The sequence below is a fragment of the Dermacentor silvarum genome, chromosome 2, assembly GCF_013339745.2.
Source record: "Dermacentor silvarum isolate Dsil-2018 chromosome 2, BIME_Dsil_1.4, whole genome shotgun sequence".
In the NCBI taxonomy this organism is placed as follows: domain Eukaryota; kingdom Metazoa; phylum Arthropoda; class Arachnida; order Ixodida; family Ixodidae; genus Dermacentor; species Dermacentor silvarum.
The window spans coordinates 254,581,403-254,599,669 of NC_051155.1; the positions used below are offsets into that span (position 1 = coordinate 254,581,403).

The following is an 18,267-nucleotide window of genomic DNA, read 5'->3' on the forward strand; positions in this document are numbered from 1 at the left end:
CTAGAGGCTGACTGGCAATCCTGAATTCTTGTTCCCTTGCCAGGCATGGAACATTATCTTTGTCTTCTGCATATTCATCTTCAACCCAATTCTTACACTTTCTCGATTAAGGTCCTCAATCATTTGCTGTAATTCGTCTCCACTGTTGCTGAACAGGACAATGTCATCTGCAAACCGAAGGTTGCTGAGATATTCGCCGCTGATCCTCACTCCTAAGCCTTCCCAGTCTGAGAGCTTGAATACTTCTAAGCATGCAGTGAATAGCATTGGAGAGATTGTGTCTCCTTGCCAAACCCCTTTCTTGATAGGTAACTTTCCTGATAGGTAACTTTTCTGTATGTATAGTGCATGTATAGGGTTTCCCTACTACTTTCTTAACAATGTTTTGTGCGATGAACTTCTAACTGGATTAGATTGGGATGAATTTTTAATTTTTTTGCCAATGTGGCCTGACAAAGCGCTGGACACGGGACACAGCAGCAATTTCTGGGAGGTTTTCCTGTCAATCGTACAACCGGAAGAAATGGTCCAAATCCGGGAGTCTCCCAGGTAAACCGGGAGAATTGGCAAGTATGTTTATAGCACTAGCATCATCAGCAGGAGGAAGTCTAAGCATGAGCGCGAACTGCTTGAAGCGTCTTCAAGCAGTTCGCGCTCATGCTTGGAAAAGAACGAGTGGGTTTGCATAAGCGACCCTTCCGTGCTTATCACAGAGAAAGAGCGGCGGTTTTTATCGGGGTTTGTTTGACTTCTTCAATGTGTCTGATTGGTTTCCTTCGTCTGCACGTGAGCTTGTGCAGGAAAAGCGGTGTATAAAAGTACGTGGATGCTTCAAATAAATCAGTTGTAGGTCCAGCGACTGTTTGTGCGTGTGCCTCCTTCTGGTCCTGCGTCTTGGTTTTCGCTGGGTTTTTTTCTTTTTTTTTTCGCTTTAGATTTACTTAAGAAGCTTCTTTGTGTTCGGCTGAGACACCTTCGTTTGCTTTGGAGGACTAACGCTTCCGTGCCAACCACTACGCTGGTTGGTTATGACATGCGAATCACCATGTATGAAGACTCAAGACGCCACCTACAAGAAGAAAGATGTGGCGTAGTAGCCGAGAGCGCGAGCCAGCGTCTTTTTCTTCATGTTTTGTTTCCCATGACATCATCCTTTTACACAAGGCGCGTATCTGCTCCCGTTTCTTTAAAGTTTTGTTTACCACGCGACGCCATTCTAGGCCCGCACGCTGGCCTTGGCCGCTGACATCACGCCCCCCCCACTGCAGCCGCAGCTCGAGGCTTCGCCTGCTCCGCGAGAATGCCCACATTGGCAAACATATCCGGCAGATTTGAGCCTATGCCTATAATGTACGACAATAAAACAGTGCGAAGTTATAATGCAAAACTTGTAGCATATGAATGGTACTGTGCTTGTACTGGATATTGTCAACGTGTAACTGTTATCACAATGAGCGTTACAGTTATAAAAGTTGCCTATGCGTATTTCTTAGTTTGGTTGTTAGTTGTTATTTATATATGAACATCTCAGCGAGATATATTTTTCATTAAGCAGGTTGGTCGCGGAACCACCTTATTGTGAAATTGAAAGCTGCACACTCTTCCTGAAGAACAGATGAGTTGTAAAAAGAGTACAGGGAGAGTGACTCCTTTGAATAAGGGGGACACAACACTCAACTCTCAAAAATAAACAGTGCACAGCTTAACAGTTTAATATTTTATTATAGTTTATCACAAAGAATGAAAGCAACACGGGAATAAAGCAACATATAACAAGACATTACTGCTGCATTTGTGCACGGTTTGCTCCCTGACAATCCACGCAGGGCAACAGCGAGAGGTGATGAGTGGACCTTGCTTCGTTTATATTTAATTGACAAAGGCTCAATCGTCATACATTTGAGGTAAGGGCTGGGTAGTTCGTTCACTATTGTATAAACGCACGATACAATTTATGTCACATACAGATTGCGTAACTGCATGGTATGAAGTTTTTGGTGTAAAACTAGCTAGAACTCGCGTGAAGCACAAAAAAAAAAATATTGTGAGCCATTCACTCTGTGAAAGTGGATGACGAGTGAAGCTGTTTGGCACACAACACAGAGGCCTCCCCATTACTACGGCAGAAGAGAAGTGAAATTCAAAATGAAGAAGGCAACTTATCTTTCTGGTTTTTTATATACATTCGTGTGGACTTACATGAAGGAAAAGAAAACCCGTAAAACAAAGAGCGTAGTTATACACTTTTTGGTATGCATAATTACCTTTGCTGGCTTCAGTGTCTTGAAATGAACGCTTGGACACAGGATAAAAAATTACGGGGGATGCTTAGAACATTCTAAGAATGTAAAGGCGAAAGCCTATTTGTACCCATAGCGATGTGGAATGAAGCTCCGAGCCCACGCGGCGACGTATACAAGGCGCGCGAGCGCGCTGCGAGCGTGCCGCTGCTGTTTACGCAACATTCTACGGCCACCACCGCTGACATTTCCATCCTCCCTCCCCCCCAGCGCCGCCACCGCGGTTGCCCTCAACACTGCAATTGCGCTGCTGCTGAAATTTCACTCCTCCTCACCAGCGCCGCCGTTGCCCTTTTCCCTCAACACCACCCTGTTGAGCACGAGGGGCAGTATGGGAACGCTGGCCTGATGAGCGGCGTCAGAGCCAGCTGTGGAAGACAACGAATGCGCGATTAGTGGCACGAATGCGAGGCGAGCTCGGTCACTTTTTCTGTACCTCACAGCGACCTTGAAACAGAGATTTAAGGCTTTCGCCTTAAAAATGTCGATACCTTTTTCTGTGACATTGCAGCGCCAAATTCCGTGCAGTCGATTCCCGGCATTGAAGAGCAGACAGAAGAACTCCAAAAGAAAGGGGGACATGTTAAGGTGATCTATTTACAGGTTAAGTTGTTCAAGGTTAGTCTGTACACTGGGGTGCGCCGCGAGCGCCCGCCCGCGCTAATGTATCTTGAAAAGCATCTGCGGCGGGGGCAGAGTCCGCCCTGCCTGTGTTTTGGCGGCTAAGATCGCGTTGATGCGGGTGCTGGCACAAAGCACAATTCGCTCGCTGCTGCTGCTGCACTGACGCACTCCAGCGTTTTGACAGCGACGTTCCGCGGTCATCAAGTGAGATGCGTTCAGGTTTGCTTGTGCGCGTGTGAGACAATGCTTGTTAATTTAGTTAGTGTGCCTATGTTTACTAGTTTACACGGCCGATAAAACTACTATCCGTACTTAGTACAGCTGTCCACTAATTTGCTATCGCAAGCGATGCTTCGCCTTTTGGGGCGAAACTGCAACTTTTTTTTTGTCTCCAGCTTGAACGCTCTACGCCGCACCTCTCGCTTTTCCAGGTATTCCGGTAAAGGCTCATTCACACTAGGCCGACACGACACCGATTTTTGTCTGCCGACTGTTGGCGACAGCAGTTTACACGACGGAAAACGCTGCGGCCAACGGTTTAAAGGAAGGGAAACGCTGTCGCCAACAGTCAACAGATCAAAATCGGTGTCGTGTCGGCCTAGTATGAATGAGCCTTAAGATGCAACCGATGACACCCCGAGGGTGACTAAGTCAATCAGGCGTGAAGGCGCTCACGCGGACATCGTTGTTTTTGACAACAGGAACGTCCCCTCGTTCGCTCGCCGCCTCCGCCGCCGGGACGAGTGAGGCGGCGCCAGGAGGTCCAAGGTGCTCATGAGAAAAAATAACTACGGCAACTTCGCGACACCACACCCCTACAGAAAACAGCTAAGCTTATGAGAGAGCTAGCTTTACTTCTACATGGCTGCTACCATTAGTACTCGCGAAAAATACTGTTGAAGAATTCCGGTGGCCATATTTTACGTGACAGGGCCATCACCCTGTCAGCGAGGGGCCATGCAGAAATCTGAGGGGGGGGGGGGGGCACCTGAGTGTATGTCTTTGTGTTTGACTTGGTGTATGTTTGACATAATGTGAATTAGCACCACTGCATGCAATGATGAGGAAATATGTGCATTCTTAAGCTAATCACTTTCAATTTCTCTGCCACTTGTTGACTAAAACTGAAAACCTAAATCTAATGATTTCATACAGTTCCTGCATTCAAATTGTGAAGATACAGAGACAACTACTTCAACTCGTTTATTTATCGATGGCAGTCATGAGTGTTGCAATTGAGAGCTTATTTGAGTTTGCACCGGCCTTTACGAAGAAAGGCAGACCCAATGAGTGCTAAAGGTAGTACAATAAAAAAAGTGCCAAGGAAAGGTCATTTTTACCAGGGGGCCTAAGCATGACTATCTTGACAAGTTGCCTCTATGATTACAACTGAGCCTTACAATATTTTATACAATACTGAAAGCAAGCTAATGGGTCTATAATTCTTCAATTTTTTAACGTCTCCCTTCTTATGGATGAGTATAATGTTGGCGTTCTTCCAGCTTTCTGGTACTCTTGAAGTCGTGAGGCATTGCGTATAAAGGGCCGCAAGCTTTTCAAGCATGATATCTCCTCCATCTTTGATCAAAACGACTGTTATTCCATCTTCTCCAGCAGCTTTTCCCCTGGTCATGTCTTTCAAGGCCCTTCTAAATTCATCGCTAGTTATAAAAGGAGCCTCTGTATCCTGTTCATCACTTACTTCGAATGGTTATATTTTATTAATCTGGTCTTGCACCTTTTTAAGAACTTGCAACATTCGATTTCACTGCCAAAGAAGTTGCTTTTTCAAAGCAACTGTTCTTGCCACGAACAACTGCAGTTCGGAGTAATGGGTCCGCTTGCACTCCCACATATGCCACAACTGAATACCAGGCCTTGCAGGAACCACAACCCATTTTCTTGTCTTCAATCGCCTGAAAGATTCAATGTCAGCTTTCGGAGCGTAAATTAATGTAACCTTTGGTAGCTTAGGATTCAGAACTTGCACCACATCGGAAGCAGAGTTGATGGCAGATGAGGCGGGATTTCGAAGGTTGTGTAGCGTCGCTTGGTGCTTCACAATGCCTCCAATTCCATCGCCGGCGTTTTTACCGTGTCCAGTAGCACAAAATAACTACTTGGCTGATGCGTACTAATTGTTTTTCAATTCATGAACTTGAAATTTGTTCTTCAAACGAGCAGCAGCACCGTCACTGACATAAGTAATATGAGTGTACACTGCGATGTGCTCTTCAAGCCATTCGTGCACCTTAGCCACGGCGTAGCACGCATGGGCCGAGTCATGGCACATGTCATCATTTACGACAGCAAAACTGTGCACCCCTTTCTTGGTCGTGGCCACACTGGTGAATATGGTGACTTGATTTTTACTCCAATGATGAATTTCATCTGGTAGCGTGACCCTCCAGTTCTCTGCGAAATCAAATAGCACTCGCCACCCATACAAGCGAGGATGCCATAGTGGTCTTCACCGACTCTCAAACAGCGGCACGCAACTACATGAAGGGCAGGATCTCCATCAAAGCGATAAACATACTGAAACATGTCAACACTCCTCCCCCCTACACCTGCATCATGTGGGTTCCAAGACATGAGGGACTCGAGGGGAATGAAGCGGCACACACCGCGGCCCGCGCAAGCGTCAACCGGGCCTCCCCGCACGAGATTCTCGACATGTCCCACCCACGCAAATCAGCGGAGGAAACGGAAACAATACCGCTAACCTATCAAGCACTACTGCAGCACTATCCGCTTGGACGCAGGGTATACCCTCCACCACATCCAAAACTAATGAGAAATGAAGGCACTGACTACAGGCGACTCCAGAGCAATACCTTCACCCACGGAAGCTTACTGCATCATTTCCACCCGACGCTATACAGCTACACCTGTCCACATTGCAACGTGCCAGACACCCTGGTGCACCTCCTACTGCAATGCAAGAACACCCGAGCAAGCATCACAACGACACAACCAATAGCAGCAGACTCAGACCCAACCCTCCTCGCTGAGACGTGGGAGGCTGCGATCTCCAAGCCGGACCTGGTCGACCAGCGCGAACTCGTCGCCCGGGCCCGGAAGGAGATCCAAGCCAGAGGGTTCCTGGAATAAGGAACCCTCCCACCTCGAATGCCAAGTCACTGTTTCAAATAAAGGTTTATTCAATCAAAATGTAGAAGAACAGTTGCATTCTGCGTAGACTTCTTTTCTTTACTGATTGCTTCGCCTTGAATGCACCTGACGCAGTTGTGGCTTATCCATTTCTTTAGGCATGTCTGAAGGTGCTCCAAGAATGCACTCGGGGTAGACTCTTTCTTTATTAAGTCACCTTTCACCCAAGTCGCATATAATATTTCTTCCATCTTCGGGAATTCTAAGGTCAATCAATGTGAGAGCTCTGACCGTCGGACAGCTGGACACTCTCCAAGTTCGCACTTAAAGGAAAAGGGACTGCACAGGCAAAGGTCACGAAAGTCTTCGGTACTTTTCTTCTGACCGGAGCTCTTTTCCAGCACACGTACTGCCAATTTTATGCTGGCACAATAAACACAGACACATACTTCCAGTGTGGGCGTGACTAATTTCGGTCGCAAAGAGTAGAACTTGGTCCGATCAATTGCAGTGTCAGGGTGAGCTTCCTTAAACATGTGGTAAGTTTCATGTATAGAGCGTGTCATTACACGCTTTGCAATAAATTCTTTCTTGCCATCCAGTATAACGCGAACCACATCCTTCTTATTTGGGCTTGGTTGGCTACAATTAAACTCATCTTCAGTGTAATAGTCCCAATGCTGCTTCAAGATCTTTCTGGTTTACCCTTTTTCTTGTGTAAGGGTCAGGGCCAGACCACACACCATAATCTTCTTTGTACTTTCTGGATTTACGGATCATGTAGCGTGTCGCTGCTGGAATAACATGCTTTGTCTCTTTGATGTCAAGCGACTTTGGCAGCAAAGTTAAAAGACAACAACGCTCGTTGAACAACTCCGAAGCTTTGAAGGCTTGCTTTAAGTTGTTCAGCCAGTCTGAACAGGTATTGCAGCTTTCTGTCGATGTCACATGCTGGCTTTCTGTGTCATATGCTGCTGATAAACTGGACCTAAGTCTCTTCTTGAGAGCATGTTCAATTTATCCTTCCTTTCGCTTCGCATATGAGCTTCGATGTTTTCTTTTAATCAAATGTGGAAGTTTTAGTGGTGAAACTTCTGGGCACCGCATATACCTGTTAAGCTCTTCAATGGCCACTTGTTTTGGAACGAACACTTCCTGTGACGTAGGCTGCCTCCTCAGACTCAGATTAAACGTCGTTTCCAGATGTTTCAACCAGGGTTGATGCATCCTCATGTGTCAGCGTGCGCTCAGGAGCCGGGGAAGTTGAAGAATCCGCGGTCAGTGCCTTGAAATGATTGACACAGTTCCCGCAGAGAAATTCCGTTTATCGAACAGGAACACTGTTTTCAGGCAGTGTTGTATAGGAAAGAAGATGAGGATGGTGGCGCGGATGATAGCTTTTCGGCATTCGGCTGGAAGCTCTGAAGCTCCAAAAGCCACCATGTACGTCTGAAAGGCCTGCTTCCGCTGGTCCCATGGGACAGCCGGATGACCAGGCGAAGGCAGGAAAGGTCATGCTAAGGAATTTTGCGACGATGCTTCAGTTCATCACGTTAAAACCGCACAAAGCTCTTCTCGGTCTTCTGAACAACCAAATGAACGCACAACTTGTAATAAGTGCAAAGCCAAAGCATCTGCGCATCCCGTACAAGGTGCCACGAACCTTCGAGCTTGCTATCGTTGTGGAGCGACTGATCATCTTGCAAACAGTCCTGCATGTAAGGCCCGCAAGCGCAGATGTCGTCGCTGCGAGAAGATTGGCCACTTAGATTTTATGTGTAGGTCGTCTGGATATTCAGCTGAAGTTCGACAAGTTGATGACGACGACGACGCTAGCTCCCAGAGTAGCGGAAAAACAGTTTGTGTTGTCAATGGAAACAAGCATGGCATTTATGCATCCGTCGCTGTGGAAGGTCACCCCATCTCGTTTCTAGTTGATATGGGATCTTCTGTGACTATCCTGACTTAAGAACTCTATCACCAGTTTTTTGCAAGCACTTACCCTTTGAAACCTACCTCCGTGCAGCTTTTCGACTACTCCAAGTCAAAGATAAGAGTTCGAGGATGTTTTGTCGCTTCAGCTGCGTTCCAAGACAGAACTGCTTGTATTCTTCTGTATGTTGTATCTGAAGGCACCACTGTACTGGGCTTAGACGCCATTGCGGCACTACAGATGAATATTGAAGGTAAATCGCTTCAGTGTCTTGCATTGGCCTCCAGCACTCCTACATTGCCAGCTGAGCTACGTTCAGAGTATGAACACCTTTTTGACAAACAGCTCGGACTTGCCAAAGGATTCAAACACAAAGTTAAGGTTCGTGATTCCGTGCCACCCGTTGCCAGCAAGCTACGACGGCTGCCGTTTACCCTTCGTGAACAAGTGTCGGCTGAATTGCAGAAACTTGAAGCCCAAGACATAATCGAGCGCGTTGACGCCTCTCAGTGGGTTTCTCCTATAGTGGTTGTTCGCAAGAAGGATGGTTCAATACGAATGTGTGTTGATCTGCGAGAGCCCAATAAAGCTATAATTGTTGACAGCTTTCCACTACCACAGACAGACGAGCTGCTGCACAGCTTAGCTGGCGCCAAGCGATTCTCGAAACTGGATTTTGCGTCTGTCTACCATCAACTAGAGCTCGATCCTGAGAGTCGTGATCTGACTACCTTCATCACGCACGACGGGCTTTTTCGTTTTAAGAGAGTATGTTTCAGCTTGGCTTCAACCCCGTCAGCATTTCAAAAGATGATGCATCTCATACTGAAAGGGTGCAAAGGTGTACTTTTCTACATCGACGACATTATCGTATATGGTCGTTCTCGAGAAAACCATCTTTCAAATCTTCGCATCGTTTTGCAACGACTTTCTAAAGCGGGCCTGAAACTCAAACAGAAGTGCGTTTTCGACGTCACGGAACTAACGTTTCTGGGACATGTTGTGAACGGCAAAGGACTCTTCCCACTAGCGTCATCTATCCAAGCGATGAAAGAAGCTCCGGCGCCTTCAAACATCAATGAACTTCGTTCCCTGCTTGGTCTGGCGGGATTTTATTCCAAGTTCGTTCCCCATTTTTCGGATGTTGTGGAACCTTTACGGGCATTGCTTCGAGGCAACAAGCCATTTGCTTGGATGCCAGCTGCCGAAGAGAGTTTAGTCCGTTTGAAATCACTGCTGACAACTTGCAAGGTTCTACATTTCTTTGACCCGAACCTACCCGCCATCGTCACGACCGATGCCTCCGGGTATGGACTGGGCACTGTGCTGCAACAAGATAACAAGGGAATTCTACAGACGGTTGCCTTTGCCTCCCGTACCTTGAGCCCACAAGAGAGGAAGTACTCTGCAGGCGAACGTGAAGCCTTAGCATGTGTTTGGGCCTGTGAACATTGGCACGTGTACCTTTGGTGTCGCCCCTTTGTCTTGCGAACCGACCACAGTGCTCTTGTCACCTTGCTGTCAACCAAAGGTGTTGGACATCGGCCATTGCGAATTTCACGTTGGTCAGCGCGACTTCTTTGTTACAACTACACCGTAGAGTACCGTAAGGGAAGCGATAATGTGGTGGCTGATGCGCTCTCTCGACTGCCTTTGCAAGGAGAAACCAATGAGGTTGCCGAAGATGAGTTTGTTTGCCTTCTTTCTCCGATGTTAACCATTGCAGAATTACAAGCGGAGAGTGCATCTGACAGTACAATCGCAAAAGTCATGGACTTTGTTTTGTCCTCTTGGCTGGATAAAAAATCTCTGGAAGCGGAGCTAATGCCATATTTTCATGTACAGTGCAGAACTATCCATTGTACACGACTTGCTTTACCGTGGTGACAGGATCCTAGTTCCAGGTACCCTTACTCGTCGTTTGATGGAAGTCGCACACGAATCACACCCGGGGATCATTCGTACGAAAAGCCGTTTGCGAGAGTTGTACATGGTGGCCTCGAATGGATAACCACGTAGAACAACTGGTTAAAACATGTGTTGTTTGCCAGTCATGTGACAAATCAGCACGGCCAACCGTAGAACTTATGCAACCAGTAGCTTTCCCTGACAACCCTTGGGAGAAGATTGCCATTGATATTATTGGCCTATTTGAGCAAGCTCCCATCAAATGCCGTTATGCAGTGACGCTTATTGATTATCACAGCAAAAAGCCAGAAGTTTTTTTTTCAAGACAAGTTTCTACGGCGACGGTCAAGAACTTTCTGCTACAAGTGTTTTCTCGTGAAGGCTACCCGAGTGAAATAGTTTCCGACCACGGACCGCAGTTCAGCTCAGTTGAATTTGAAGAATTCCTTCAGGAACGTGGCATACGCCATTGCTTTTCTTCTGTTTACCACCCGCAAGCAAACGGGCTTGTAGAAAGGTTCAACAGAGTCCTCAAATCTGTTGTCCAGATGGCAGTATACGAGCGGTATGATATCCGTGTCGCCGTGACAGACTATTTGGGGGTCTACAGCTGCACACCTCACGCCACAACGGGAGTTGCACCCGCCGTTTTGCTGCACGGACGACTGCCACGAACACGCTTAAGCATTGTTGGATTACTGGATTCTTCATTTCACGAAAATCCAGCACAAGCGATGAAATGGCTGCGCCAACGTGTCAGACAAAACCAAGCATCTTCCAAACTTTACACAGACTGCCGTCGTGGAGCCCGGACAAGACACTTTGCCGTCGGCGACTACGTCCGCGCGAGAAAGTCGTCAGTTCACGGGAAAATATCTTCACGCTTCTCGAAACCGAAGCAGATTATTGAGCAACGAGGGCCAGCTTCATTTCTTTTGGATGACGGTCGAGTGTGGAACGCCTCCAAATTTCAAGCGATGCACCCAGAAGCTGCGGAGAAGTTCACAGGCAATCGACCTGGTATTCTAGAATGGACTCTACCACTACCTGACGAGTCTCTTCAAGGTAGTGCATTTCCTGCGAGTGAACAACATGCTGACTGTCCATCTACGTCACGGCAAGAAATAGCAGCACAAGCCAGCAGTGAGTCAAGTACTCAGCCGTCTTCACTGCAGGACAAAATGACCGGCCAACCCCCACGGAAGAGCGCACGAGTTAAAAGAACTCCATTGAAGCTCAGGGACTATGCGTTACGCAAGCGATAGTTTTTTTTTTTTTTTTTTATCGACCGGGAAAATGTTGTATAGGAAAGAAGATGAGGATGGTGGCGCGGGGACACAAAATAAAGAAGATGATGTTCAGGCATCAGATGCATCGTTCCTCTGTGTTCTAAATACAACAGGCAGGTGTTGCCTTATTTGAACAATGTCCAAGTCCTTTACGCTACGATAGTTCCGCTGATACAAAATTTTCTTCTTGAGTTCTCTGCAGATAGTCAGCACAAACCACGTGTTTCAGGCTATACTTTGCGGCTTCAGTCATCACAGCAGAGGAAGAAACATGCGTTGTGCACTGGAGGTGTCCTCCCGAAAACTACCGGCAGACCTAATGTACTATACCTTGTTGACGCACTGACAGCCTTTCGCTTTCTATGTTCCTTATCTCATTCACTCTCCGAACTTCGGTGTCACGCGCAGGCGGACTCCGCTTACAATCGAAGCGGCACTGATGAAATGTGAGCGCCCGCGGCCGCAAGCGCCCGCCGCCACGGATCGCCTGCGAAAGATTGCTCAGCGCCGGATCAGAATACAAAGCTTGAGGCACCATGCAACCTGGTGGCGCGTTTTTTTTTCTCTTTCTTATTTTTATTCTTGGAGGGCTTCTTTATGAGTATGTCGGGTAAAATTATTGTTGAGCGACCTGCGTCTGACTTGCAGTGCAATATCAGTGGCGCGGCTGCTAGGCTGAATCAGGTCACATTTGACACATTGTAACTTGTTCGGGATTCAAATAATGCAACTTTTTTTTATGGACAGCGGTAGACAACGTCCTTGGCTTCAACCAAAGCGATTTCCAAAAAAATTTAAAACAGCTTTTTTTCTAAAAACTATTTTCAAATTTCAATGTTTTTGGCAAACCGCTTACGTTTCAGTGCTATTTTTAAATATAATGGTGCTTGACAAAGCAATGTAAATTATTTCGAAAGAATGTGAAAACTTAAAAGTTCATGTGCACCGAGTTTTATTATCCTCACTTTAATTAGCCTAGAGCAATAAATTCCTGAATTCCAGGTATTTTAGTCCGTTTACCATGTTTGTGATTTTTTCCCTCAAAATTCCTTCCGTAGCCAAGTCTAATAAAATACTCATAAGGTAGCATTTCACTTGTTCTTTGTGGGGAACAAGATACTGTGATCGAGAAGTGTACCATTGTTTCTCTATGTCCGCTCAAATTTCAGAAATCGCAAAATTGGCAGAAAAGTGTTTTTGGCGGCCGAAATTTGTGCATTTTTTTCACAATAGTAAAAGCTCGATGATACGATCACGGCTAATACGAATTTCCGGATGATACGAATTTTTCTGTGGTCCCGGCCGAGCCCCATTACTTTGCAACGTGCTAGAGAACGGTTGTTACGAATAGATTTTCAGCCTGCGTCGGTTGATACGAATAAACGCCGCCCCACCGACGGCCGCGAAAGAGAACAGCGCGCAGTCACGCGCTTTCTCTCCTTCTATTTTGGTGCGGAGGTACAGCGCCGGACAGCGCGGACTCCGCGACTGGGCGCGAAGAGTTTGAAGCGGTGGCGCTTTTGGTGCTTTTGTACTTCTCCTCCTTTTCTGCGAGCCGTCAGATGGAGTGGCTGCTGCGCTTCGGGCCGCGTTCTTCGTGTTTGCGCCATTTTGCCTAGTCGCAGCGAGCTATGTCTCGCAAGCGGAAAGCACTCTCCTTTAAAGAGAAATTAGACATTCTTCGAAAGGTCGATGAGGATCCCAAGAGGAAGCGGACGGAGTTGGCTAAGGAGCTAGGCCTCGCAACGTCAACACTGAGCACAATTGTTGCACAGCTGTTGTTGCAATTGCACTGAGTGCAATTGTTGCACTATCATGAAAAACGTGCTTTCGTTCAACGTCAACGCGAAGCAAGCGAATTCGAACGCGCTTATTTCGAACATACCGCGCACCGACAATGCTCTTAGCAGCGCGCCAAATCACGCGGCGGCGCCTCCGACCGGCATTGCTCCGACACCGCCATAGAGCAAAAGCTCAGGAGAGACCCCTCAATGCCGCGCACGAAGGAACGGGGAAAAAAAAAAAAAAAAAAAAAACCAACCCGCGGCGGAAATTTCACCCTCTCTCAAATTGCAAGGTCGCCGTTTCTGCATCGCGCCGGAACAAGCGTGTACGTGCCGACTAGAGTGTTCTAGACAACCGTATTCTAGCACACACTAGTGCCGACGTCTCAGCCACGCGGATAAAATGGCAGTAAACCCTTCTCTATTTTCTAGTCACATGTTGACCTTGCACGCTGCGGCAGCAGCGCAGAGGGAAGCAGCGGCGGAGGCACAGTCGGGCCAACGAAACTGCCACGCCCGCAAACGCTCGCTTCCCGATAACGGCAGAAAACGAAACTTCAGGGGGCGGCTAAAATAAGCTGGCGCCAGCACGGCGGCGGGCGCGCACGGAGATGTGCGCATGGAGTCGAAGGTGAGAGAGCTACGAGGGAGTTGAGAGGGAGCGCGAGGGGAGCCACCGAAGCGGCGGAGTTGACGCGGCCAAATCGGCTTCCCTGCCGCCCTCCTCCCTCACCTTCGACGGTCTCCGCGCGCACCCGTGTGCCGGCGCCGCCCGCTCGCTCCCTGAAGCTTTGTTTTCTGTCGTTATCGGGAAGCGACCGTTAGCCGGCGTGGGCAGTTTCGTGGCCCACGCTTGCTATGCGCTTGCGCGCCGCGATATTTCACGACTCGCACCATTCGTGCATCGTGCTATGGTGCACGAATACTTCAAAAATACGTCCTTTTAATTCGAACAAATTTTCGGGCCCCTTCGAGTTCGAATTATCGAGATTCGACAGTAGTTTTAATTGTGTTTCGATGATACGAATTTCGGCTAATACGAATATTTTTGGTGACCCCGTGAGATTCGTATCATCGAACTTTTACTGTACTAAGTTCAGAATCATTGTTCTGGCTCAAAGGCTGCGCATAAAGTAAATTTCACCAAAATCTGGAATGGTGACCAGGACCACCTGTTTGTTCTTATTCGCCCTGCTTTGAAATGTAGGCGAATTTAGGCCGAGATAAAGTGTCATAAATGAAGCCACAAGAACGTCTGAAGCTCCAAGCACGAAGATCAGAAAAATCCATGTACGGCCCATCATTCCCAGGGCGCCAGAGTTCCCTCCAGTAATTATTGCAGGAAACTCTATGATGTATGCAAAAACGCTAGACTGAAAAGCATGTATAGACTCAAGCAGGCTAGGTCAGACTTGTCCAGACTTTGCTCCGTTGCAAAGGATATGTCAATAAATCATCATCATAACGAGTTACTGTAGCATATTATTTATTTATTTATTTACAGATACTGCTGTCCCGATACACGAGACATAGCAGGAGAGGATACACTAGACTCTTGATCAAAACAACATACAATGAATTTGAAACGTAATTACAAAATGTTGTTAGACAATTCTTTCAAAAACTCTTCATTGGGTTTTTCCCGCAAGGAACCAGCTAGGTTGTTCCAAATTTCAACAACGCTTGGAAAAAAAGAATACTTAAAACAATTTACAGAAGACTTGAAAGGAACAATATTAAGTGGGTGGGAACGCCGCGTGGCACGCCCAGTGGAATGACTGAAGGAAATCGGTGCTTGAATGCAACTTTGGCCGTGTACAATCTTATGTAGGAAAGTGATACGTTCAAGTGTGCGTTGATGAGCCAAGCGTTCTATCGATAATGCGCATGCGTGGGATGAGGGAGAAAAGTTGCGGTCATATCGGCGATAAATGAACCGTATTGCTTTCTTTTGTATGGCTTCAAGCTTACTAATGTCACGTGCAGTGTAGGGTGCCCATACCACTAAGGTGTGCTCTAGTAATGGTCTGACGAGCGATTTATAAGCTGTTAATTTGCAGTCCTTAGTAGAGCACTTGAGGGTTTGCTTTAAGTATCCCAGTTTCCTAAGAGCCCTAGCACAAATTGTTTCACTATGAAGGTGCCATTTTAGGTTTTGAGTGAAGGTAACTCCAAGATATTTGAAGGTATTCACAGAATTTAGGTAGTGCCCATTGCAACTATAACTGAAACCTAACGGCTGCTTTTTGTTAGTGAAAGTCATTTGTAAAGTTTTTTGGTAATTAATACTCATTTGCCACTTGTAGCTCCAACCACAAAAGGACGAAAATACATTGTTAAGAAGCTCTTGATCTTGTCTGTTAGTTACTGTGGTATAGAGCACGCAGTCGTCAGCGTATAATCGCAGTTTCACTTGTGTATCCCTAATGACCTATGTGATATCATTAATGTAAATAATGAACAACAAGGGCCCAAGGACCGAGCCCTGCGGTACCCCAGAAGTGACTGTGGCCGACGATGACTGTGCGTGATTAAAAGTACATAACATATTAAGACCTTAAATGTAGCCAATCAGCTATCCAACCGAGTATTTTGTCATCGTTAATAATTTTACTGAGCCTAAAAAGAAGTTTTCTGTGGCACACCATATCAAACGCTTTGCTATAATCTATGAATATGGCATCTACCTGACCTCAATTATTTAGAGCCGGAGCGATATCATGGCTACAGCAACATAACATATACAGCAACTCTATTATTAACCTTCTCACAGATACAGGCAATCTGTGCCGCATGCTGACTAACAAACCGAGCCATTCATCACTGCTGTCTTAAATGTTCCTTGCTGCTCCTCATAAATAATTCTCAACCTATCCAACTTTGGAGTGGGTTGAATTGCGTAGCAGGTTCGCAGAGCACATAAGCCCAGCTTTGCTCACACAAACCTGTTGGAGCTTCTCTTGGACACGTAGCTGGGCTTCCTCATCACCAAAGCGAGGAGATTCCCTGAAAGCCTGGGCTAAAGACTCCACACCTGCACAAGATTGAAAGGTGTCTCGTCAAGATGGGCTACACTTTGCTCACAAAAAGAATCGAGTTGTAGCTTCCTGAGCATTGCACCAAACAGAGATAACAATGCAGTCGTGCGATCATTGTTAATTATATTTAGTACAGCTGAATGTTCAACACTTACAGCCCTCAATGTTAACACTGAATAGACTTGTTAAGCATCTGCTTTTCACTGCGGCAGCGTGTAAGAACAAACAACCAGTTGCAACGCTGTGAGATGTCCCACAATAGAAATGAACCGTAATTGACCTGCGTTCTACCTCCCCATCTGTCTGTTGGACAAAATAGCCAAAATACAATGAGCAGCACTCAGCCACCAGGGGCTACACAATTGGACAATATTGACACATGTACGTGTTTATCCTTTTCTCGGGGACTGTATTTCATCCACTAAGAACTTAAAGTTATCTCGCTCAGCGCAACACGCGCCTGCATGATTGGAACTTAATGGAATATTATCGATGGTTCTATGCATTGTCTGTTGTCACCGAAGCTTCTGTAATCTGATTGTATGCGTGATGCGACTTGTGTAGTATTTTCTGGAAGACCCGCGGGCACCATTGATTACTCGGGAAACTTCGATGATCCATGTATAAAAGCCGACGTGCTTGACCGGCAGATGATATTTTTCGACGACCGCTGACTGTATTCGCTGCTATCGTTGTGCTTTGAGTGTAACTTGCTCTTGTGGGCACAGGTTCGCCCAATAAAAAATTAGTTTCGTCATACACAGTTTTGCTGTGTGTTCTTCACCGTCACTGCAGTACGTGACAATATAGCACCTACTACTGGCTGATTGCCTATGTAAAAAACAAAAACTGCTCTGAGCACGGCCGTGTGGTTCCTCAACCACTTGGTCTGCTACGCTTCATCTGTTGGCTTAAAGTGCAAAATACTGATTCAAGCTACCTTGTTTTCCTCGCCGCTCTGTGTCAAGATCCTTTTGCAGCAGCTGCAGCAGCCTCTCAAGGGCCTCCTTGCGCCTCTGGGGCTGCATGGGACTTGACAAATCCTCTGCCTGCATAGTGCAAGAAAAGTACATGTGACAGTTGCCAGTGCTGCGGGAAAGCTGACTTACATAGAAATCTGGTAGCAGCTGCTCAGGCACATTGGGTGCAGTGCCTCTGAGGCGCACAGCCTCTTCAATGTCCTGTTTGGCATCCACATGCGCTGTCTGTGCCTGCACACACTCGGCACACTGCAAAGAGAGCATGTCACAAATGAACCAAGTTGGTTCAGGGCTATGCTCAATGCCAGGGCTATGCTCAATGGAGGGTCATTTGGCTAGCTGCGGTCACCAAAAGGTTGCGATACTGTGTCGAACGTTTGGCACTTTGAGATTTTGGTGTGCACAATGGGTTTTGGTGGTAGCAGAGAAGTGCCAGTACTATGTTAGCTGGAGTGACCTGGTGGGCTCTTTTGTCTTCTAGGTTGGAAATGTGATCAGGAGTCCATGATATGATGACGTGCACGAATGGGTGTGTCATCATGCAGAACTGTATAGTGTCTACATGCAGTGACCTGTGTTTTCGTTTAGTAATTAACTCTAGCTGAAAATGAACAAACAGAAGACATAGATGAAGCAGGTTTGCTCTATTGACCTTTAACATTGTAGTAGATGACTCAATCCGATCAGATGGCGCACCAGCCACGCAGAGCCAAAAATGACGGTCACCGCCCACGGGAATTGCGTGCCACAGAGCTCATGCTCCAAGACTCACAAGACTGTGCTCGCCTGGTGCATCGCCCAAAAGCTTACTGCTGAGGCATAAAAAGTATGAAAGCATTGAAAATTCGACTTAATTTTTTTCTCCATAAAAATTCGAACAACGTACAACTGCATTAACTGCAATTTCCACCTTGTCTCAGTTAAGAATTGTTCATGCTGAAACAAAGGTGTGCACTGACAAAATAAACTCGGTTCCAATGTGTGGAAGGATTTTTCTGTGTCGCATAAAAAGTTTGTCGAAATAAAAAAATAGTCTGGACCCCCTCTCTGATTGTCCTTATCTGAACACACCATATATAAAGTGCAATAAATGCCCGTTTTGCATTTTTACTACTATGTTCTTTGTTCCTAAAGATTTTGGAGACCCCATCACTGAAGCTTTCGTTTTTCATTCAGATTTGTTAACAAGACCATATTATATTCAATTGGCACTGTTCAATAAAGAACTTGGCATTCTTGCTTGTTGGGAAAAATAATGAGAACTCATCATACGAGCACCTCACCATCGGAGAAGCAA

At 46.5% G+C, this 18,267-nt stretch overlaps 1 protein-coding gene across 1 annotated transcript in view; it reads right to left on the reverse strand.

The window, feature by feature from the left end:
* Positions 1–18,267, reverse strand: part of LOC119443160 (nostrin-like) — a 59,877-nt gene that overhangs the window by 25,833 nt on the left and 15,777 nt on the right. The window contains 3 exon segments of the mRNA XM_037708324.2: positions 15,898–15,986; positions 16,931–17,039; positions 17,100–17,219. Of these exon segments, the coding sequence (XP_037564252.1) occupies positions 15,898–15,986; positions 16,931–17,039; positions 17,100–17,219 (318 nt within the window).